Source organism: Mugil cephalus, chromosome 18 (genome assembly GCF_022458985.1).
Source record: "Mugil cephalus isolate CIBA_MC_2020 chromosome 18, CIBA_Mcephalus_1.1, whole genome shotgun sequence".
In the NCBI taxonomy this organism is placed as follows: domain Eukaryota; kingdom Metazoa; phylum Chordata; class Actinopteri; order Mugiliformes; family Mugilidae; genus Mugil; species Mugil cephalus.
The window spans coordinates 10,486,813-10,510,264 of record NC_061787.1 but is presented as its reverse complement, the minus strand read 5'-3'; the positions used below and the strand labels follow the sequence as shown (position 1 = coordinate 10,510,264).

The 23,452-nt window shown below is 41.4% G+C and overlaps 2 protein-coding genes across 3 annotated transcripts in view; both read right to left on the bottom strand.

Annotated features, from left to right (window-relative positions):
• LOC124995692 (protein disulfide-isomerase TMX3-like) overlaps positions 1-5,424 on the bottom strand; it is a 39,598-nt gene extending 34,174 nt beyond the window's left edge. The window contains exons 1-5 of the mRNA XM_047568286.1: positions 5,341-5,424; positions 5,029-5,086; positions 4,341-4,380; positions 3,354-3,477; positions 2,113-2,158 (exon numbers count right to left, since the gene is read on the bottom strand). Of these exons, the coding sequence (XP_047424242.1) occupies positions 2,113-2,158; positions 3,354-3,477; positions 4,341-4,380; positions 5,029-5,086; positions 5,341-5,374 (302 nt within the window). The 5' untranslated portion in view covers positions 5,375-5,424. The remainder of the gene's footprint in view (positions 1-2,112; positions 2,159-3,353; positions 3,478-4,340; positions 4,381-5,028; positions 5,087-5,340) is intronic.
• Positions 5,425-6,381: 957 nt separating this feature from the next.
• On the bottom strand, positions 6,382-18,263 carry pxdc1b (PX domain containing 1b). 2 transcript variants are annotated; one of them, XM_047567935.1, is made up of 6 exons: positions 17,610-18,263; positions 17,187-17,511; positions 9,733-9,824; positions 9,530-9,647; positions 9,325-9,436; positions 6,382-8,816 (listed from the first exon to the last, which is right to left on the bottom strand). In XM_047567935.1, exons 2-6 carry the CDS (start codon positions 17,440-17,442, stop codon positions 8,693-8,695), a joined length of 702 nt encoding a protein of 233 aa, XP_047423891.1. In that variant the 5' UTR covers positions 17,443-17,511; positions 17,610-18,263; the 3' UTR covers positions 6,382-8,692. The 2 variants fall into 2 exon arrangements, with proteins under 2 accessions (XP_047423891.1, XP_047423890.1); XM_047567934.1 differs by having other exon boundaries at positions 17,187-18,262.
• Positions 18,264-23,452: the final 5,189 nt, after the last annotated feature.

The window sequence follows — 23,452 nt, the reverse complement described above, 5'->3', positions numbered from 1 at the left end:
AGAAAACAGTTGGCAACACACTGCGCCGTTATGGATTGAACTCTTGCAGTGCCCGCAAGGTCCCCCTGCTCAAGAAGGCACATGTACAGGCCCGCCTTAAGTTTGCCAGTGAACATCTAAATGACTCAGAGAAGGCTTGGGAGAAAGTGCTGTGGTCTGACGAAACCAAAGTTGAGCTATTTGGCATTAACTCGACCCGCCGTGTTTGGAGGATGAAAAAACGTGAGTATGACCCAAAGAACACCATACCCACGGTTAAGCATGGAGGTGGAAACATCATGTTTTGGGGCTGTTTTTCAGCAAAGGGTACAGGGAAACTTCACCGCATTATGGGGCCAATGAATGCAGCCATGTACTGTAACATCTTGGACAAAAACCTTCTTTCCTCAGCAAGAACACTGAAGATGCCTCGTGGGTGGGTTTTCCAACATGACAATGACCCAAAAAATACTGCCAGGACAACAAAGGAGTGGCTCAAGAAGAAGCATATTAAGGTCATGGAGTGGCCTAGTCAGTCTCCAGACCTTAACCCGATCGAAAACCTGTGGAGGGAGCTGAAGCTCCGAGTTTCCAAGAGGCAGCCAAGAAACTTGAAGGATTTAGAGACTGTCTGTAAAGATGAATGGGCCAAAATCCCTCCTGCGCTGTGTGCAAACCTGGTGACCAACTACAAGAAACGTCTCATCGCTGTGCTTGCCAACAAAGGTTTCTCTACAAAGTACTGACTTGTGTTGTGCTTGGGGATCAAATACTTATTTCCCTTAATAAAATACATAACAATTTATAACTTTTAGATTGTGTGTTTTTTATGCATTTTCGACTGATATTCTGTCTATACCCATAACCAGTAAACAACCATAAAAACCAGAGTCTGATCATTTCTGTGGAAGTGGGCAAACTTACAAATTCAGCAGGGGATCAAATACTTATTTCCCCCACTGTATATATATATATATGTGTATATATATATATATGTATACATATAAATATAGTCTTAATATAGTATATAGTCTTAATTACAAATAACACCTTGAATTTATGAATGGAGGTTTCTGAGAGTCTTGAATGTTAAAGTTAAATTTTTATAACAATTTTACAGAAACACTAAGTTACTGTACACTGGCAGTTTTAATATCCTACCCGAAGTGGCTGCATTATAAACTCAAGTCTAGTTTTCCAGTGTACTGTGTACCACAACAGGTAAGCTACGCTGTAATACTCTGCAGACAGAAAAGGAAACCAGAAAGATAAGCGAGTGTAGATGTGAAAAGGGTTCGGGAGGTGCATCCAATACACACATGTCTGTTTGTCTAAAACAAAGGTGTCAAACATACGGTCCGTGGCCCAGAAGACTGCAATTTTACAATGGCAATAACTGGTATCCTTAATGTGTCCACTGTTTAAGTAAAAGAAGTGAACAGAACACAAAAGTGAGACCCAGACTAAACCGTCTTATTTTTCTGAAGAAATACATTTTTTTGAAGGATTGTTTATTAAATTAACATTCTCCCAATGCACTGCTTCTTCTTTGCATTCTTTGTTACTTATAGGTTATTGTTCTGTTATGTTACTGGTCCAGCCCACTTGAGATTAAATTGTGCTGAAAAATGAGTCATCATCTTCTGTTTTAATGTCAATTTTTAAACTGTGCAATGTGGATGTTTGGACACGGCCAACTTGATTCTCCACCTACATAAAAAAAAAATCTCTTTACACTCAAAGGAAAGGCTGCTCTAAAACAACAACAAAAACACTGAATGTTGCTTTTAAGAGAAGAGAAAAGTTTCCTTGAGGGAGTGTCAAGGTGAAAAATATTGCAGAGACGGTTACAGAGTTAATCACCGATTTTCACCATCTGCTGGAATTTCTAAAGCCAGGGTACAATCTACCCCTTTTTTTAAATTTAAGATTGGATCAAACTCGAATCGGTCGATACACGACACTAAAATTGGATCGGATCAGGGTGCACATTGACTGGGACATCCACAATAATCAGTAAAACCAGTGAAACTCTTAATTAACCGGTAAATCTTGTGAAGACTGTGGCATGAGTCTGGCATGAGTCTGACAACAGTCAACCTTGTAGCTGTGGAAAACTAACATGACACTTACAGTTTTATCGTCGGGTAACCACGAACACCAAACTCTGACGCCATTCCTGCAACACAGAAAATAAATGTTAACATCGCACGTAGGGGTGGGCGATATGGCAAAAATATCATATCACAATTTTTTTAAATAAAATCCCGATTTCGATTTTTATCACGATCTTAAATTGAAAAATGAAAAACAGACAATTTAGTCAAAAGAACCTTTCTTAACAGATTTTATTTTAAGTAGTCACAGTTTTGCCATCATGTGCAAACAATCAAGTTTAAGGTAAACAACAACAACATTCTAATAAAGTGCACTCTTGCAAAAGTAGTAACAGTAAGTTTTCTACTGTCTTGAACGGTGCCATATCTTTTGCAAGATAAAAGGTAACTGCTTCTATTACCTCTTTCCATCGCTTGCTTGACTTGTCGTACGTGCCTTTGTTAAACGCCTGTGTTAATGTTTTGGTCTTACACTAGCTGCTGCCTCCGCCTGCGGTGCCAGTGTCACCGGGCCCCTCGCTGTTTGGCTCTCAGCATATTGTTTCTTCCTCTTCAAACGATTGAACAGGTTTGATGTGCGAACCTGTTCTGTGCACAGAACATTTGCCTGCGCTTCATCGGTTGAGGAAAATTCAAACCAATTCCATATAACGGAAGTGGAATTTTTTTTAGTGACCAACTCCGTTTGGCTTTCAGCCATGGCTCTCCATGCGGCTACCGCTACACACATAAACAAGGAGGCGGGTAAGAAAGCGCGTCACTGCCCGTAATTCGCTATGATTGCTCGGTCAGGTTGACGACGTAATGCGTCTGGTGCGTCGGTGCATCAGCATAGAACTGCAATTTATAGAACGTGCCCTAGACGATCCCACGATCTCTGCAGTTTGACAGATCGTCTTCACATCGTAATTGTTCACGATTTAATATCGTCATGTTGCCCACCCCTTATCTTTTGGAACGAAAGCAGACGACGGTACTTTTAAAAGGCCAAATCTCTATAACCCGTTTCAAACACCTTCCTAGCTTAGTCCCACTGCAAAATTAAAAATCTCTCTCGAACGTAACGGATTAAAAACAGACGGATCCAACTGCAGGATGTGTCCAGGGATTACTCTTAGTTTGCATTGCAGGTATCAAGGTGTTGTTGAACAACAAAGTCCATTAGGGTCAATCTTTGTCTCTAATGTGTGAAATAATCACTTGGGGAAAAACACGAGCTCCAGTGGCAGACAATAAACAGCTCCAGGATTTACTCACCAGAGTAAGCCGTAGCATCCATCTTTCCCACCCGAACCGGCGACCCGGAGCTCTTCAGCTCGGCCCCCACATCGTACCATACTGGCTCCAGTTTTTTACAGTACCCACACCACGGAGCGTAGAACTGGAAGAGATCACAGGAAGAAAGCGGCCTTTAGATCACGTGTGATATAATCATAAAACATATCAATAATAATACATTTAATTATATGACACTCACGTACTTTTGCTAATTAAAAAATCACACCAAACGTTCTTGTTTTTGTTGCAAGCTTCTACTGAAATGCATGTTAATTAGTAATTAGTCGAGGATTGTTGTTGCTAAATATTCTGAATATGTGTGAAAGAACAATATGGAAGTGATTTTACACACAAAAAACATAAAGGCTAAGCTTAACAGAGTTTAACGGCACCGCACACTACATCCTCAAAAATGACCACACAGTTGAACTGCTACCTTTCACATGCAGTTTCAACATTAAACCCAAAGCCATAGCATTGGTGAAGCTACGGGTTAGTGCAGGAGCACATATAGCAGTTAGCATTCACTTTGATTGGTAGCTAAATTTTGGGCTCCAACTCTAACTGTTAAGAAACACGTGTGTTTGTTGAAAACTCATTTGTCCCAATATGATCTGAAGCTAGTCATCAATATAGGAGCTATAGAAATAATGATAGTTAAACCAAAAGAGATAGATAGATAGATAGATAGATAGATAGATAGATAGATAGATAGATGCAACGTTGGGTTGCTTGAGCTGCAACTGCTAGACACAAACTCTGATATAAACCCCTTCTGAGCCCCCTGGCTTTGCACGGCATGCATGACTTCTCATTCACTAATCACAATCGCAGACGGCGGTCTGCACGCCCGCCCCCCCTTATTACATCCCACCCCGACCAGCGCCACTTCCGCAAGGGATGAAGGGATGAAGTAAACCGTGGCTGAATGGACCCAGATTAGTTCGGTTTGTTTGTGTGACTCACATCAACCAGCCAGACGTCATTCACCCTGGTGTCTTTAAATCTATCAGGAAAAAAAAAACACACACAATTAATTTACAGTTGGAAAGACTTGATACTAGGCAACAACAGTGGTATTAATTATACGCTGAATGAGTCGTTTTAAAAGATGTTTGTTACAAATTAAAAGATGAACTGTGCCACCTATGTAGGCGAACTGTTTCCGCAAGAAATTAAAAAAGAAATTCAGTGAGCTGCAAAGACAAACATCATATCTTCACATCTGAATGAACGGAACCTGAAGAAAACAAAAAAGGAGCTATCTGCATAATACAAGTAGGCTGTATTTAACCGATAGATGGATAAAAGTTGAACAATGCAAAAAGAGACAATAAGCACATCTACCACAAACATGCACAGGCACAAGAGACATAATCTCCAGAGATCCTCACCGCAGGTATCCAATTAAAAAAAGCACCATGCAACTGGAAACCTGAGCAGAAATCAGGACTAACCCCACAGATTTGTAAAAGAGATGGTGTAATACAAAGACATGCAGTGCAGTGTTTCCCAGAATACAGGAAGTGAGAGGGAAAAGACTTAGCCACACAAAGCATGTCTGTGTACTCGGAAGTTGCACTGCATGTACATGTTTTTGTGAAGACAGTAGCAGGAAGCTGATTCATGGAGCGCACACCGGTGCATCACTTACGTGTCATCCAGGTCTTCAACAAATGCAAGCACCGCCGAACTCAGACAAACCGCCACAACTGCGAACATAAAAGGTTTGGACAAAGTGCACGTTTATCTCGGCGTGAAACACAGCTTCGCAGCCTCTGTTCTCCTCCAGCCTGAAACCTCATGACTGAAGCATCCCCAGCTAAAGCTGTCCAGCCAAAGCTAACTGGGCTCCAGTTTGCGCCTCAGCTTCGCCAGCAGCAGCTTTGAGGGTCGTTTTAACAGGCGCCGTGGTGGCACAAGTAGCCTAGCGGTATCTGTATTGGAAATAAAATTGTGAACGTACCTCCGCAAATCAAGGAAGCTTTCACTCCTGCCATCGCTTCGACTGGAAACTGCAAGCAGGAAATACAGCTGCTTAAGCAATACCTTTGCGCATGCGCGGGATTACGCTGCCTCCTGTGCGCCAGTGTTTTATTTTTAATAATAAATTATATATAATAAAATGAATTAAAATGTATGCATTCGCTACCTAGCAATATTAATAATATCGTGCAATAACAATAATAATATCATATTGTTGTTGTTGTTCTTCTTAATATTATTATTCACTTTTTATCCTAGTCTGTCGTAACTTTGATGTAAAATGTTAATTTAATTTACTGTGTAAGTACTATGCCTTTTTGTTTATCTAAGTCAATGTGCGTGGTTTAGGTTATTATTTTGGTCTTTTTGTCGTATTATCTATTTAATGTGTTAATAAAACAGTATAACTAATTTGCACTGTACGATATTAAATTCAGTTGTAGTTGCTGTTACACGTTGTCTAAATAATAATAACAATAATAATAATAATAATAATAATAATAATAATAATGGTATTTTCCCGTATTTTGACATTTCCTTCACCCTCCTTTTAACATTACTCTGTAGTTGATCAGACTAGGAAATTGTGGGACAAACGTGGCAAAAAAAATTATAATTTTTGAATATTTTTTTCCCTTGCAGATGTGATTATTTTCCAAATAGTAAACCATATTCAACTGCATCGAGTCAGAATACTTTGAAAACAGGGATGAGTACCGACACTCACCACTAGGTGTCCCTCTACAACAACAGGCAACAAGCCAAGTCCTTCACTACAAATAAAGTAATCCACCATACAAGTAAATTCATCATTTGGCATATTTTCTCAGTTACAAACCCTATCAGAATTAAGAAATATTCTGACAATATTGATTCTAACTAATTGCACTCAAATAGAAAATTACACTTACCCACAATCAGCTGTCTGCAACATACTTTTTACCCTGAGTTGCTGAATGCTACTCTATGACCCAGAAGTGTGTTTCTTTAACATACCACAAAAAAACATCACATGACCATATTTTATATTGAAAACATATTTATTTCATTTGAGAAGCTTTTAGAGTGATAATTTGTATCTGATACAGTCTAAACAGCTTTAAAGTTAACAACACATAGTCTATCTTCAATATTTAACATTAACTTTATCCTGACATTTTTTACACACCATCTCACATATGACATAAACCTAAAAAATACATTACAAGGCATAAAATGGTTAGCTTTACACAGAGTGGCTGTTTACAAAATAAATTATATATAAAATGTACTTTTATTTTCATATTACATGTTACATACTTTCTTCATTTGACTTCTTAACATCCCCAGCTGGCACAATAGGGCACATTGATATGTTTCACAATTTCACTGCAACTGCATTAAATTCAGTACCATTTCAGTCATGGAGACTGTGGCAGAATATTAATAATGCACCAAGCTTGCAAGATAGGCAAATTGTCCTTAAATATGAACTCATATGAACTTTCATTAAAATAAAACTACTTTTGTTTGAACCTTGGTACAAAAACTTGAACGAGAATTTCCAGTTTTTTGTTACTGAATCATGTTAATCAAATGCTAAATAAAGGGGAGAGACAAGTTCTCCAACAATATTTTAAACACTTGGAGAAAGAAAAAAAAAAGGACAAAATAAGCATGAAATGATTCTGTTCCCTGTGAAAGAGCTGCACTTTCTCACGGGAGGGAAACGTGATCATGACTGTGTTACTAAACAGACTCATGCGGAGGACCTCTCTGGTGCAGCCCCGTGTGCCAAGTTTGTGAGGGTTGAGTGCTTTTGTATTTAGAAGGGCAGAAACGTGGGCGCGAGCTGTCAAACTGCATTGTAGGTCCATGGTGGCTGCTGCAGGGATGAAACTGTCAATCCAACGACAGCCAACCTCACACAAACATACAGTTTTAGCCTTTCAGTTGCATTAAAAACACATACAATGCTCCACTGAGTGCTAGTTTCAGAAAGGAAAGTCTCGCTACTTACAGCGGTGGCCCATGAAATATACAAAGGCGGGAATTTTAATCAAGTGTTTGCCTTTTTTCAGACAACTTTTGCTTTAGAAAGTTCTAGTACAGCAAGGACATTTGTCTTTTTCAGATAAAGAGAGGACTTGTTTCGCCGTCACAGGCCGAGCTTCGGACTCCCACGTTCACTCAGACCGAACTGAACCCACTCATGTCTTCTTATAGAACGGGTCCGAAATGACCTCAACTGACGCTTCAAACAAAGCTTTCTTTGCCCCCTTTTATCGCTCATTAGACGGCAGCAGCAACAGTGAGATGATTCACTCGTCCGCATAATGGCCGGTCTTCAACCCCCTCAAATTACATCAGATTATTTTGTTTACGAACATTAACCACAGGTTGCATGTCTAACACAATTCACCGTTTCGACAACACATTGCTAAAAAGAAATTCACAGACATCCAAAAAGGGCAGCGTTACATTCACACTTTGGAATGAGAGCATTGCAATGAAATAATTTTTTTTTTAAATTTCAAACAAGAAACAAGTAAAACGGAAATTCTTCTGCTAACAAACAATAGCCTGATAGCATAAAAGCTTAGTCATTTTACCACATTCACTCATTGTAACACTGTTTTATATTTAGCTGCAGCTGTACATGTCTGTAGTTTAGTTTCACTCGACTCTTGGAGCACTATTGCGCCAAAAAACCAACTGCATGTACCTGCAACAAAGTAGGAGTCATCCTATGAGATTTAAATTTGTACACAAACAAAAATGAATTTGCTAAATGCTGGTGGAAACTGCACCATAATATCATAGAGAGCTTGATGTCTGTATCCTCAAAGCTCTCAAACACTAGGGTGGCGACACTGAGGGTAACACTTCAGCGAAAGGTTTCAACACAAAGACAACAAAAGATGCAAAAAGCAGCTTAATGACAAATAAAGTATGCTGGTAAATTCAACAGAAAAACAGTGAATGGTCCAATTGTTTCCAAACTTCAGTTCCGACGCTCGCAGTCATACTCTAAACCACAGCTTCCAAATCTTTTAAAGTGCCCGAGCAGCATGTTTGAAAATGTTGCGGAGGGCTGAAGACCTCCACGGCGACGCCACGTCTCCCGTAGGCCGTTAGCACTCAGTCTGAAGGCAACAGAAGATGAAAGTAAGGCTCTGGATGAGGCACGCTGGCAATGTCACATCAGCTGGATGAAAACAAAGCAGTGCTCAAATGTTTTGGTGCATTCTCTAAGAATAAGCAGCATTGAACTGGAGCAGCTAAACGCAGCGTTGCATAGTTGCGCGTTTCTCAATGGGATTTCCATCCACCGGCATCTTTTCGATAAATCCTCATTCCAGGATGTCGGTCTCAAAGGGGACCAGATGGTAGTAGGACAGGTTGGTGACATACGCTTCTGTGTCCTCGTCACACACATCTGCTTCCATTGGCAAAAACTCCGTTTCGTCCTCATACCTGGCAATGAAATGAAGGACACGTTACTCCAAGGACAGAAAATCTACTCTGCTGTCAACTTCATCAATTAAAGGTTTGACATAAGTGTGTTTACTACATCAACCCATGGCGACAGGGTCAGAGGGCGGCGGTGGGGTTGGAAAGTGATGTGAGGTCTTGTTTTGTGTGCAATACCAAGAGGAATGCGTGCTTCTTTTGCTTCCTACACACACCCATGGAAGGAAGAGGTTCTCAGACACACTTCCTGTGTTGTTTGAAAGGGGTGGAGGACGAGGACCTCTTCACTGGCCAAGGTAATTACTGTACTCTCAAAACTAAACATGGAAATGCTCAGAATTGTGGGAAAGCAAGAGGGGAACTTGCTTTACGCTGGAGGCAATTAAACGCAAAACTCACCTCTAATTCTAGATCAGAGCTAAACGCAAAGTGATGCAGCAGTTGAAGTATATTTCAGCTGATCTTGCTCAGTAACATGTATCGTGGTCTACAGTGTGATCTTAATACTCACGCGTGTTCTGCAGAGTCAGTGGACGAAGGTCTCTCCTTCTCTTCTGGAATACTGTGGTCAAATACGATGGTTTCCGTATTGGCCAGACAAAATCCATTGGATCGCATGATTTCTGCAAAGTACAAAGTGCCGCGTGAAGTCATCCTGTCGTGACATCAGGGATATCAGCAGCAGATGCATCTGCGTGTTACACAACAATACGTACCTGATATCTTGATTGGACTCTGAAAGCATGGCTGGATTCTGTGGACTTTGTCATTCCGTAACACTTGGTCCAGTGGTGACCGCTCGAAGAACGTCAACACCACCTCTGACCTGGAATACTGTGGAGTGATGTTTCTGAGCATGAATGTCTGAGTTTCCAAACTGGCTAATTATGCCACAAGCGTTTAATTAGTGACCACTAACCTTGCATGGCATGTTGATGGCATTCTTCAGTAGTCTCTCCACCTCGTTCAGCTTCTCCTCAATGTCGTTGGCCTCTTTGATTTTCACCAACCCTGAAACAAACACATTGAGACATCAGAAAACACTAGCTTACAAAGGGTGTTTTCTAATGGCGTTGGCTGGTGTTTGGTACAGATAGCAAACAATTTTTTTTTGTTAAAGTGTCTGAAATTCAACTTCACTATCTCAACAATTATGCAATGGATTGCCACGAAGTTTTGCACAGACATAAAACCACTTATGAAACATAAATTAATTGTTTTGAACTTAAGTGCATACATTCTGATGCGTTACGGGTGCATCTCCCGGTTGAATTACCCATATACTTTGGTTCAGGGACGTCACTAGATTTTTAAGGACAGGGAGGCTTAGCCCCCAGGACCAAATTATTTAGGGAGGCTTAAGGATATTTTAGGGGGGCTTCAGCACCCCTGAAATAGGCCTACCCACGCCAGTGCTTTGGTTTATTACTAAATACAAGAAATAATGTGATGACATTCTTGTAGGTCTTTTTAAATTAATTAAATGTTAACATGCTAAAATGCTAAGCTATAATCGTGACTGGCAACTTGGCTGTAGGGATTGGCAATGTTACCAGTTTGCTTTGTAGAGCATCATCACAGAGCTATAAGCCGGGATAAGAGAAGACTCTCAGCTTAATGACTTAAAGCATCTAATTGTAATGTAAGACTTAAATTAACCCTCAACATAATCACAATTCAGTCAAAAACCTCTAATGCCAGTCTTGATGATTTTCATTTAACTGTTGCACTGTCTTCCCATTGACCATGCAACTACTGTCCTCCATTTGAGTATTTATAAAGCGTAAAATATAATGTATCATTGTATTCTATGTTACACATTTTTAGCCAACTTCTTTTTAATTATGTACTATATACTATGTACGGGACACTTCTTTGCAGAATATAAAGGCAGTGAGCCACATTTACATCAAATCACGTGACAGGAAGGTAAAAAAAAAAGTCCATGAACACGTGCAGCAACACCGTGGCGACAGGAGCCTGTGACCCACTGATGAAATAATGAGAAACAAAAAGAAAAGGAACTTTCTCACTATCAAAATGCGAACTGTAACTATTTCTGTCCCTGGACATAAGAGTAGACGTTATGACCTTTACTGCCACCAGAGTGTTATCTGTCTTTAGGGCAAGGCATAAATGCCAGGCAGGTTTTAATTTATCTCCAGTCTTGTAAAAGGTTCAGACAAACGCAAGAGAAGAGTGAATTCTTAGGTAACCTTTTTATTGACAATGCCCCTTCACATCCACCCCACCAAGTGAAGGAGGGAATAACAGAGCGCAACAGCCCGATGCTATAAAATTGCCATTTAAACCGTTGGCATTTGTGTGACAGCGATAATACCAGGAACAGGAGAGTAAACACAATTTGTAGGACAATGTCTGTGATAACGAGATAATCCTGCATCAAATTAGAAATGTGATTTAAGAGGCAAGCGGGAGCGCGGAGTCAGCACATTATGCAATACAAGGCTGCCGCCCATGTGAGCAAGCAGTCAGCAAGGCATCATTTACTTCCATGCTGACGAAGGGATGTGGTGAGGGGAATAACGATGAACACTGCAGCCACACTGATGAGGCTCTGTCTCATGTAAGTGCTCCTGACCAAACGCAGTCACACGGCGGCTACTGTTACATAGAGTAAGAGGGCCTAAAACGACACTATGCACACTCACAGCCTCATCCATTTATAATGGCCCACGCTGATGACATCATGGCCAGGGGGATGTGAAGAGTGACTGGGCAGTTAAATCATCACTAGTGACCAAGTGAGACTCTTGCCCAGCCTGGAGATCATATGATCTACAGGCCATCTTCTTTCCTTCGACTAACAATATCCCTCTGTGGTCAGTCTGTTAATAAATCTGAGAAGCCATTAACGTGTATACATTAAATGGATAGTAGCATTTCTTTGAAGTGGAGTTGTAAGAGGTACTTCTCCATAGTCAGTGTATTACTTACAGCAGATGTCTTTGGCACACCCACAGTTTAACACAGAAGCCAAGACATGAGCTGCTGGGATCAGAAGTAAAAAAAGATATTTAGCTGCCTAAAAAAAAAAATACCCACTTTAAAAAAAAAAAAAATCTACATCAGTTCAAGTGTGCGCTATATTTAAAATATAATCACTGTTTACCTTGTCATCACACAGCCTTTTTTGGATGGGGAACTCGTGCATCAGTCTCTTCAAAGCCACCAGACTCCATTGACAAAAACAGTGTTTCTACTGGTTTACCGCTGTGTGACTTCAGTGCTTTGACATTGTAATTTGGATCCAAACCAATGTGTTAGCGCACGAATGTCACACAACAACACGAAGAAATTACCAGATAAAGCGTCTGCAACGTTTCCTTTCTCTCTCTCTGTCTGGTGGCTTTGTAGAAAACATTGATCAACAGCTTCTGTCCCGTTAGGAAAAGGCAATGCAAAGTGGCAATAAAATTCTAAGTATAGCATACGCGTAAACTGATATTGATCTTTTGGGTGGGCTTTGTTTTATGTAGCTAAAATAGGTTTTGCTGCTGACTAAACACCCACAGCAGTTTAGCGCTCGGCTTTCATGTCCGCTTGTCCAAACTGAAAGTAATCATCGTCTACTGCAGATAATACACTGACTATGGATAAACAACTGAAGTTGAAGTATTTTAACTTTTACGGCTTTCATTGCGTCGTCTGACAAGGTAGAGATGAAGAGCGGTGAGCGTGCTGTTCAACAATCCTATGATATCTTAGTGAAAGAACATCTTGGGTATCAAAAGTGGGCAGTATACTCAAGAAAACATCAGTTAAGAATATGAGACACTAAAGTTTCAATCTGCGTCATTGTTGTTTGATGGTTCACCATTTGGTTTCAAAGATAAAGCCTTGAAAAGATATGATGACTTATCTACACTACAGAGCCTTTAAACCGAGCCATACATCTTTCCAGTTAATGTCCTTGTAAACAGGTTAGCATAGATTACTGCACATCTGAGACGTGGCGCGCTAATGTTACGCATCAAATGAATACACTGCACATTATTTACTGGGTGCAGGCACATACATGGAAAAGGGTGTCAATCATTCACAAAGTTTAGGGACAATACTGATAAGCATTGAGAAATTATGGTATTCTCCAAAGATGCATGACTTCACTGTATTTTGAGTCTTCCATGCAGTTTTCAGCCGTATTTAAATCAGCTACATAGGTTTCATTAATTACATTTTGTAGCAAATTGCTGGTTGTACAAGATTTGATCAAGCTAACCACAGCAGATTCAATAAGCTTTTTGACGTATTCGGTTAGAGAGCGCAGGCTCAACACTTCTGCTGTCTGTGCAGGGCGTCACTCTGTGTCACACTGGTCTGTTTTTAAAGAAAACACAGTGGACTGCAGAGTGGACGTGTATGAACTGAGTTGATTTTGGAGTGACTGACGTGCAACAACTCCCGTAATTACTTTTGGACATAGTATAAAAATAAAAAAACAGTCACCACAACACCAAAATCGCAGTGCTCCACTAGACTCCTTGTGACACTCCTCCTACTGCTCCCACACTGTATCACATGACAATCCACTAAAATAAAACCCAGACAAGGAAGCGGGGGAAGCACCGCTATGTCAAGAGAAACGTTACACAGAAGACAATCATTCAAAAAACACAGATTTCTGATTTTTTTTGATCCAGTTAGCGGGTTGACCGTTAGAAAGAAGATATCGTGATCCCTGAGAGTATTTCTTCCAATTACCGATAATCATCTATTTCCTGCATGGACTTCTCGGCTACAGTGGTCCTTGCTCTTAATTATCTCTATTCTCAAAGAAAAGCGCGCGACTTTAGCTGTTGCCACCTTTGTGCTGCAGAGTGATAACGACACCAGTAACTTCATCTCCCAGCCATAATGACACATCAGCGGCAGATGAGCTCAGCAGCCTCCGCGTCTTCCTCAAACGCGCTATCGACAAACAATCATCAGATGCTGTGAGCACCACATTTCACAGAACGTCTTCTGCGAGGATCTGATAAGTTCCTGTTAGCAGCACAGCACTGAATCATTCAACCACTAACCCGCCTCAGTTTGGCCGACGGGTTATTTTTGGAAGCCTCAGTCAGAGGATATCATCAGAAACAGAATGTCTCAATATTAGTACATAGCTGCAATGTTCCCTTCTGGTATGCAGTAGTATCAGTATTGTAATTGCTATTCTATGCTGTATATAATATCAACACTTATTCCCTACAGAGTGAAATAAGCGTCATTAAGCGTCTGGAAGCTGCACCTAACTGTTTATGATTTAGAAGAATTTAATTTGTTGTAGAGCTTGGATCGGCTTATGCTCAATACGGAATAACTAAAGTCTCCCCAGGAAGATATTCACCATGTTGCACTTGGCAAAAAAGAAAGCAAGAGCCAGTTTGCATCCTGGCTTCATTCTCAAATCCACACAGTCGATTAGTCCCAACCAAAATTGGACATGAATGCCAGATGATTTTCAGGCAACCACTTTTAGTCTGCGGTAACGTCATGTGCATCGTGTGAAACCGCAACATTTTTACATTAGTTTTGGTATAGAATGAACAAATATGTTAATTAGAGAGATGTCAATAGGGCGGTTATTTGACCACTGGACAGACACAAGCTAGCTGTTTGCGGTCGTTATAGTATGCTAAGCTAAGCTAAGCTAGCTGGCTGTTGACTGGGAACTTCGTGTTTAATGAAGAGATGCGTCTAAAGGGGGTGTACACACAGGATGAGACTGCAAGTGTCTTGAGGCGTCAAGAAACGAATTCCGTGTTTAACTGATCTCAACTCTGAGGCGCAAGCTAATGGGATCGATCGATACAGCTGATTGAGCGAACACAGGGGATGTTCACCGCGAAGAAAAGACGTCCACAACTTTGATTCCTACCACCAAATCTGGTGTACCCAGATGGAGGAGACATGTGTAAGGGAAGCGATGGAGGCAAGAAGAGCATCCACACACTAATTATATTTGTCCTGCTTGTTTCACTTGGAAGCATTTCAAGTGGGAGATACACAAGACGGTCACATAAGTAATCAGAACCTGGAACGTGCGCTAGCATTGCCAACTATCGGCAACAAACACTGGGCAGCAAGTAAATCGCTCTATATGTGGACAAGGCTCAACACGTCCAGCATGCATGTGATTTGTATGAGTCTAAAAGGTCTATTTACTTCTCACTATACACTGAACTAAGCACGTTGTGTAACATTGCATTATGGTACTGAATGAATGTTGACATGCACAGACATGGACCTTTAACAAACACACAAAACAGAAAGGAGAAGTTCGTCCGTAGCATGTCCACCTCCGCGCTGCCATTCTTTTGCAGGCAGCAATGAAGGAGTGTACGTGAGGAGGGGCCGATTTCTGACGCAGTCCACATTCCTTGATGATATCTACTTCACATGGAATGTGAGCAATCACTTCCTGTCTGTGTTCACTCTGTGGTCACATGTAAGGTAAGCGTTTATGAGGGCTTAGCAGGCCGCCGGGACTAAATATGGGAAGTCCACTCTTCTCCCACTCACCCTCTTGCTCATCGTGACATCAGCGTGTGAGGCTCAGCAAGCCTTCTTTGTTGCCTAGACGCAGCACAGAGACAGGAAAACACGGCCCGGAGACAAAAACTGTGGCAAAGTAGACTGAGAAAGGCCACGGCATTGTGTTTTTTTTTCTTCTTTCAGCCCGAGAGGCAATTAAAAGGGATGCAAATGAAATATTGAGCAGAGGTAGGAATTAAGGAAAGGCCATTAGGAGAATGTTATTAACCCTGAGGTTCGCTATGCATCAATGAAATGCTGAAACCAGCCAGAGTCAATAAAGTAACACAGATGTCTGCTTCAGCTCAGATGTCAAGGCCCCATTTATCATTTAGCCGTAGCTCGGCGGGAAGGGTCACAGACAGAATAAAGAAACGAGAAGTGAGTCACGAGGTCCGAAACGTCTCGTCCCACAGTGCAACTTCAGCGCGCTGACGGGGCTGTCAACAGTTCTGCCAGATATTTCTGCGGCTGGGCAGGAAGCAAAGCTTTCCAGTCGCCACTAAAGAGATGTTTCCAAAGCATTTGTATCAGCGGGAAGAGACGAAAGGGAAGTGCCAAGAAGACTGCTGGGCAGAAGGGAGGGAGGGAGGAAGAGAGGGAGGGGTGGAGATCATAAACACAGAACATGCTCGGAGGCCTGCCAAATCTGTGGCAATGCCAGGGTGCAACAGTGTGAGACCCAAACCCAGAGTGCAGTGGGTTCAACTTACAGAATGCAAAGCCCCGCCAACTGCAACCTCAACAGAGCGAACTAACTAAAACTTGTGAGTCAAACCTAGATATCTACATCTCAGCCTCCGCAGGAAGAACTATTTTGCTGAACTCCCTCGCACTAAGTACCTGCACAATGTATACAAACGCTTCTTCTGTTGCTTTCAAGTTAAGGATTGGCCTCAGTTTTCCATGCACTTCTCCTCCAGTGCCACAAAAAACAAAAGAAAGATGATTTGCATGTGGAAGTCTGTGTTGGTACTTTAACTATGTCCACAAATGTAATCAGTTTTTTTGGCCACGGAGACATGAGAGCAAAGCTCACAGTCCTAAATATTGACATGCATTAGAAAGAAGCTGTCAGCACGTTGCTCTTGAGATAGGTCCGCTAATGTGACACGCTGAAGTGGATTTAGTTCATTATTAACCTGTCCAAACAAACCCATGTAGATGTAGGCTGTGGTGACCCTAAACCCAGACTGTGCTGGTTTTCTTCTCCTGTTTAGCCTCCCGCATCAACGCAAAAAGCACCCCACGCCGTTACCAACCACCCACGGCCCAAAGCTGAGGGCCTAAATTTGAAATTAAATACTTCAACTTGGACAACTGGTTCTGGTTTTAATCCATTAAAATGCACAAAGAGCTCAAAACAGCAGCTGTTGTGCCTGCTGGAGAAAAACAGAAATATGTTTTCTACCACATAATCCAAGTGACATGACAAGTGCGTTTATGCTGGAAGGAAGTGAGGAGAATTTAAGTGATAGAAGGAGACGTCTTGTTGAATGATGTAAATAATTTGGAAAATTCAGTCATTTAAGTCTTCTATACATGAGCAAACAAAAATAATTACTTGTTGTTGCTTTTTAAGTGATATTTTCTTTATCGTACACAACTGTAAAAAAAATAATATGTTAAAGGTTTTGGCTGAAAAAGTTTAAAGTTTCTTGCAGATGACCAATAACAAAAACAAGTAAACGGCCCTAGACAAAGTAGAAGGGCCCCCCCCTCCCTTTGAGTAAAGCTATATAAAACGCGCCTGTATTAATAGTTGAGTTATTTGTGTTGCGGCTCTGTCATCACTTCCTTTCACATTCTGTCATCTGGCATCACACCAACCTTCTATCAGAGGGGACTTGGAGAGGTCTCTTCTGTCTTCTGGGAAAGACTCCACCAGCCTTTTAAAGAGCCGCCCCAGATCGGAATAACTCCGGTGCAAGTATAAAACGTTCCTGTCGGACCACTCAGTCCTGATCTCGAAGAACTCCTCTTCCTCCCCGCGCTGGCTGATGATGAGCCTCCGGATCCCGTTGACCCAGCAGTCCCGGACAAACATGTTGACCAGCGACGTCCCTTCAAACACAGCCGATGCCATACCTCAGACCTCAGTCCTGCATGCTGGAGCGGGGCGCGCCACCGGCGGACAGGCTTGGAGAGGAGGGGACTGGAGGAAAAGTCAAGACCACAGAGATCTGAGCATTCCTAAAAATAATCAAACAAACAAAAAACCAATTGAAACTGTAGAAGAGGAACTTCGGTAACTTTTCGGTCAGTCCGGTCAGAGCGGCAGACAGCAGCTGAGTGACAAAGCAGGAGGTGGATGAGTGTATGCTCAGCCCATCACACGCGTAATCTCAAACGTGGCATGACTAAAAAAAAAAAAAAAAGAAAAAAAAATGTCAACGATAACGCCCATTCAGAGATGATCCGGCAATATTGATGCAACAGCAGTTTATATTCTACAAGTCAGAAAGATGCCCAAAGGAGAAAAAAAAAGTAATTAATAATAAAATATAGGAATAATAAAGCTACACGCCACAAAGTAAAAACCTCCACCCTCCCTCTCGGCGCTGCTTCCCCTAAATCCAGAGCATTCAACTTGTCTGGATCAGTTGCTTTTCTTTCGGCGCAGTTTCCTCCCCTCTCCTTCCTCCCTCCTTCCTTCCTCCCTTCTTGACAACAGGGTATTATTATGCAAGGAATGCGAGAGGGGCTGCAAAAACAGCGCTGTCCATCTCCTTATTTATAACCAGCACAAACACCTTCTCCGCTCTTTCTTTCTCTCCTTTCTTCCTCCGTCCCGTCAGCTAGTTATTAGTGACCCTGCGTGTGATGCCCCTGCAAGAGCGCACTTAATCTCGTAATTAGTTATTTGGAAATAAGCACAGGAGAGTGTTCTGACAAGGCAGCTGAGACCTAAACTTGTGTGACTTTGTTCCACGTGTGTTTGGATCTCAATGTATTCTGTAGCTTATTGCATGTTTGATTAAACCCACCTACTGACTCCTGCAGGAGTGAAAGGCTGCAAAAACACTGTCCTTCTCCATATTTACCATAAGAACAAACACCTTCACCACTCAGCTAATTATTAGTGATGAGCATTTGAGGTCTTGGATTTCCTTTATACTATGGAAATAACAGAAAATACTTTTGTATCAGTTTGTGGCCATCTGGTTAAGTTTCCAACAAGAAACAGACAATCTGTTCCAAAGGCCTCGAGCCTGAACTTGGGGACTCCCACTCAGTCACCCATCCATGGATCCAACCTTCTGCAGAGGTAGCCAGAAAAGGGCTGCATAGATAACACTATCCATCGCCAGGTCAGACTCCCTATTCACTCTCTTTTTCTTTCTGTACTTTGTCCACGAGTCATTAGTGACCCTGCAGGCAATGTATGCATGCGAGGACAGAATATTCTGAGAAGACTGGCTGCTGAGATCTGAACAATGCATGGATTTGAAATCCTGGTTGCTGGCAATATGTGTTCCTTTGTGGTGACGTTGCAGGACATTGTCTGTGGTCCTTTTGTATCTTTTGGTGGTCTTTTGATTTGGTCAATTTTCAACAAGCCGTCATTAAATTCTGACTCAGACAGCAGTAGTCAGTCACGGGGAGCTTGTCTCCATTTTTAACTTCATATAACTCATCTTCTAGCCAGTGTTTGGTTCCCACAAAAAAAAAAAAAAGCTGCACTCCTGGCTAATATTTATCTCCTGACAGAGTGACCAAAAAAGGAGGAGATTTTCCCTCCACGTCGCTCCACTGAACAGCACACTAATGCTTCTCTGAGAGGGGAGGCAGAGGCCAGTAAAAAGGGCTTTACGGGAAGCCGCGGCCAAGTGGAGAAATGAGGATTCAGCTGTAATTAACTACTGTACAGTGAGAAAAGGGCCGCGCAGTAAAAGCAATTCGTAACAATGCAGCACAGGAAACGGCATCTTAATGGCAAGTAGAGGCAAGCTGTAAAACACTCTTTAATGCGCAGACACGGACATAATAGCAGATATCTGCACAGAAAGCCGAGGATTGTTCTGCTGAGATCGGGAGAAGATATTCAGCTCTAATGTGCACAGATGGCTGAGCAAAACTCTGCCTTAAAGCCCCCCTTTTTAGCTCAAAATTGCACTTTGGTGAGTGACTCGGTCCCATTATGGCAAGTCCAAGCACTCCCAACTAAAAAGTAAATAAATGAGAAAAAATAAAAAATAAGCCAGTCATGACGATATAAAGTTTCAATTTGAAAAATGTACGCTGTCCAAAGAGGACCCCTAAAAAATTATATGTCCAGCTGTTAGACTGGCAGAGAGGGTGGCGGTGACACTGTCTGCATACAGAAAAAGTCTTTGCTCTCCTGAAAGGTCTGCATCGTCAAACGCAGATAAAATTACAACAAAAGTCAACTGTTATGTGGTGAAAGTCGACATCGACTAGTCGCTTATAAGAAAAACACAGTGGAAAGCAAAGCTTTGCAACAATAAAATCTATATTCTTGACCTGAATACATATACTGAGAGCAAACAGCTTGCATGCTACATACTGTGCACTGGAGATATGTATAGCCTGTATAAAAACAGGCAGCAACTCAGCACCATCAGTAGTATTTAATGGTACTTTAATGGTAAAAATGCGGTTAATCCTTGTTCTCCAGCAAGAAGAGAGGATTCGGACTGTTCCTCACCTGTCCTCCACCCCGTCACGTGATCTGTGACTGGTCAACATGATGCTTAAAGCGTCATGGCACTGCAGTGAAGTCAACTAATCGACTAGTAGACTAGTCTGTGCAGTGCCGAAATCACAGATAAGGCTATTTTCCTGTAAAATTTAGTTTTATTGTACGCATAAACGTTTTCCTGAAAGGGAAGCCATAATAGAACAACATCGTATTTACAGTAGTAGCTGGTATGTTTCTTATAGAGGTGGCTGAATCTTGCTTGAAAAGAATAATGTCTCCAAAATGTCCAATTCAGTTGCATGTGTTAAATGGAAAATATCCACCCGAAAGGAAATAGTACAAATGTTATGGAGCATCACAAGAGGACTTCTAAATTATAGACCCGATGCATCAGTGGTTGTTTGCGGCAAGAACTGGCTCCTAATCCGTATTATATCCTTCAGATATTGCTGTCCACGCAGACCCAACCATTAACCTGCGTCATTGCAACATCAGAAATGATACAGTGGAAGGAAAAATTACTGTGGTGGCTTTGAATAATAAAGGAGCTCCTGCTGCTACTGGATGTTAATAATATATTCATCCTTACATAAAATGTTTCACAAATGCAGCCTGACAAATCACCAAACTTCACTAAACTCACCAAAGTCTTTCTCGTTGTGTTAAGTTCAGGCCCTAACAGACATATCGTTTGGTACACATTTGGAGTCTGGTCATGCCGTGCGCTGCACATTTTATTTAAGGCTAAAATAATTATATTACCGAACAAACCGCCTCAGTATTATCAGAAAACCCCTTCTCACTCACTGTGTGATAATAGGATCTGTCTGTTTTGAGCAGCGCTTCAATCTGTGGTTCGGCCACATTCACAGAGTCAGCACATTCTGTCTCGGTGTCTCATTCCAATATAATTCCTCAGAACGAGTAAACTTTAAATGGAAAAATAGACTTTTGCCCACTGATGTTTAAGGGCTCACGCAAAGTTCTAAACACATTTGATGCTAAAGCTTTGTGTGAGGGAACAAGACGAATTGTTCGGGGCTGGTTGGTTAGATGGAGCTCTCACCAGGCCAGGTGGAGTGACAGTGACAGTGTTTGAACCTTCAGGTACTCTCACACAATTTAAAGATGCAAATTAAGGACATTTCCCACTTTAAATTGAATCATTTCATGTAACTGGGTTTAAGTTTAAAAACAGAACTTGGATTTGTCAGGTTAGTGATTCAGTATAACTGAATACTGTGGTGTAACCACCACCACCACCACCAGGGGGCGATCAAGATATTATGGCTTCCCTTCCGGCTAACTGTTGTGTTGTGCATATTTATTCGCAACTTATGTTCTTTTTAGGATATGTTCATCTTTTTATTGCTAAACAATGGCAAGTTAGCAAGCTGATGTTAGCATCTGACCCAAAGCACAACACTAATAAAGTTGCATCTTTTTGCCATATATATTAAATTAGACAACATTATTGAATCCTAAGCCAGAAAGTGAACAGTTATGCTTCTCAAAATGTGAAATGTTTTACATCCTTCTTTGTAAATAGAATATTTAAAAAAGCTTGCGAATGAAATCCTCAAAACCAACCACAAACTACCATATTTATGCATCAACAATAGAATAAAAACATTTCAGTAAGTTGAAATAAACTAGACATCGTGAGTAACAGGACACGAATCCTAGCTTTATTTTTTACGTTCTCTTGTAGCCTTCGAGGTGGACCAACAGCACAGATGTACAGGCTGTTATTTAGAGCTTTTACTATCACCTTCATACAAGTTCACGCCCATGCTTACTTTAAATATGCAGTAAAAAGGAGGAAAATTAGGACTTCCCAAGTCTCTGGTTTCTAATTTGTCACCCCCTCACTGCCAGCCTCTTAGCTGCCACACCCTCGACCCACGCTGATGGTGGTAACACAGATGTCTCCAGTCAAGCTCTAAATCTTACCCTACACAACCTGCTACGGAGTCCTGTGTTTGAGTCATCAGCTGTTTCATTAGTGGCATGATCATATAAATATTCATTCCCATCCCTTGCCTCGAAACAAATGTAAATGCGGTCCTCCGACAAGGCCATATGTTTGGGTTGTGCTCCCTTACCTGCTTCTTTAAACTTGTAAATCGCAGTCCAGCCCCTATTCTCTCAGAAAACCAAACATCTGAGGCTCATAAAGTAAAACTGTTCAGAAAACAAGAGACAAGACAGAAAAACATAAAGATGGACACAACTGTCAGGGAACAAAGGACATCTGCGTTAATGGAAACAGGCGTTGCCTTTTCATTGAGAAGCACTGGCAGAGCTTTACTTAGAGGAAGTCGTTCGAAGCCGTAACTCTATCATTGTCCTCACCAGCAGACAAAACCCAGTGAAGAGTGCAGGGGCTGGGGTGACAGCGGGTTAGCAAACTGCCTGAGTGTCTTTAACAGGCTCTATAATGGACTGTGGTTGTCTTCACTGAGCATCTGTTGGACCCCATGTTTTATGGCCCCATCCTTATTGTGTTTCCACTGAAGCTCGGAGAGTGGAGGCCTTAACAGTCAAGGCAGACCTTACGTCTGCTTGCTTTATTCTCAAGTTCCAGCAGATATCATAAATCAGATGAGCTGGCTCGGTGCATCGAGAAATCTCCTTGAATTTTCCACCCTTCGCTGCGGTGGTTGCTGATTTCAGTTCATAAATGTGGGTGAAATGCAAATGTTTAGATTGGATGTTTGTGTTACCACGGAGCAAAAAGATTAAAAATAATAATAATTTGGCCTACAAATGTGCAATTTATTTTGTAACATTGACCTTTTGCCAAAGTGTGAGCGCAAACCATCTCAAATATTGCAGCTATTGCAGGATGACGCTTTTTTCGTTGTTCGGCTTATTGAACACTTTTACTTGCAGACTTTTTGTCTTCTTAGCTTGCATAACATTAGCATTAGCACTAATTAATTTGGCCTTCAAAACACAATTCTTTTGAGTAACATACCTGTCAATCATGTTTCTTTTTATAGACTCAACTGAAACACAAAGAATTAAGGAATATGACATGGTAAATTTACCTATCTGCTTATTTTTTCTTGTTGTTAGTTCAAGTCTCATCGCTAAAATTAAAGGGGCGTGGCTACACGGGGCGTGGCTTAGGAACGCCAGGCTTCAACCAGCCACCAGGGGGCAATGAAGATATCTTGGCCTCACTTGGTTCAAGTTTCTTTCAGAAGAAATGGTAATGACTTTCAGGAATGTTTAGCTTTTCAAAATATGTTAGCATGCTAACACACTGAAGTAAGAGACATGGAACAAGTATTCTTGTTAGATTTGATAAACATAAATACTAGCAAGACAATGACAAAGAAAATATTGCCTCTCGTTGTCGTACATATTTAACCTCTTAAACACTTAACTAGTCCTCTCCCTTTTTGTTTTGTTTTTCTTAATTAGT

What these genes read in the sequence shown, in the direction of transcription:
- pxdc1b (XM_047567935.1), bottom strand. Translation starts at nt 17,442, where the DNA reads ATGGCATCGGCTGTGTTTGAAGGGACGTCGCTGGTCAACATGTTTGTC. An exon ending in GAGTCCAATCAAGATATCAG is followed by an intron (nt 9,437 to 9,529) that starts GTACGTATTGTT and finishes TGTACTTTGCAG; the next exon opens with AAATCATGCGATCCAATGGA. An exon ending in ACTGACTCTGCAGAACACGC is followed by an intron (nt 8,817 to 9,324) that starts GTGAGTATTAAG and finishes TTTCATTGCCAG; the next exon opens with GTATGAGGACGAAACGGAGT.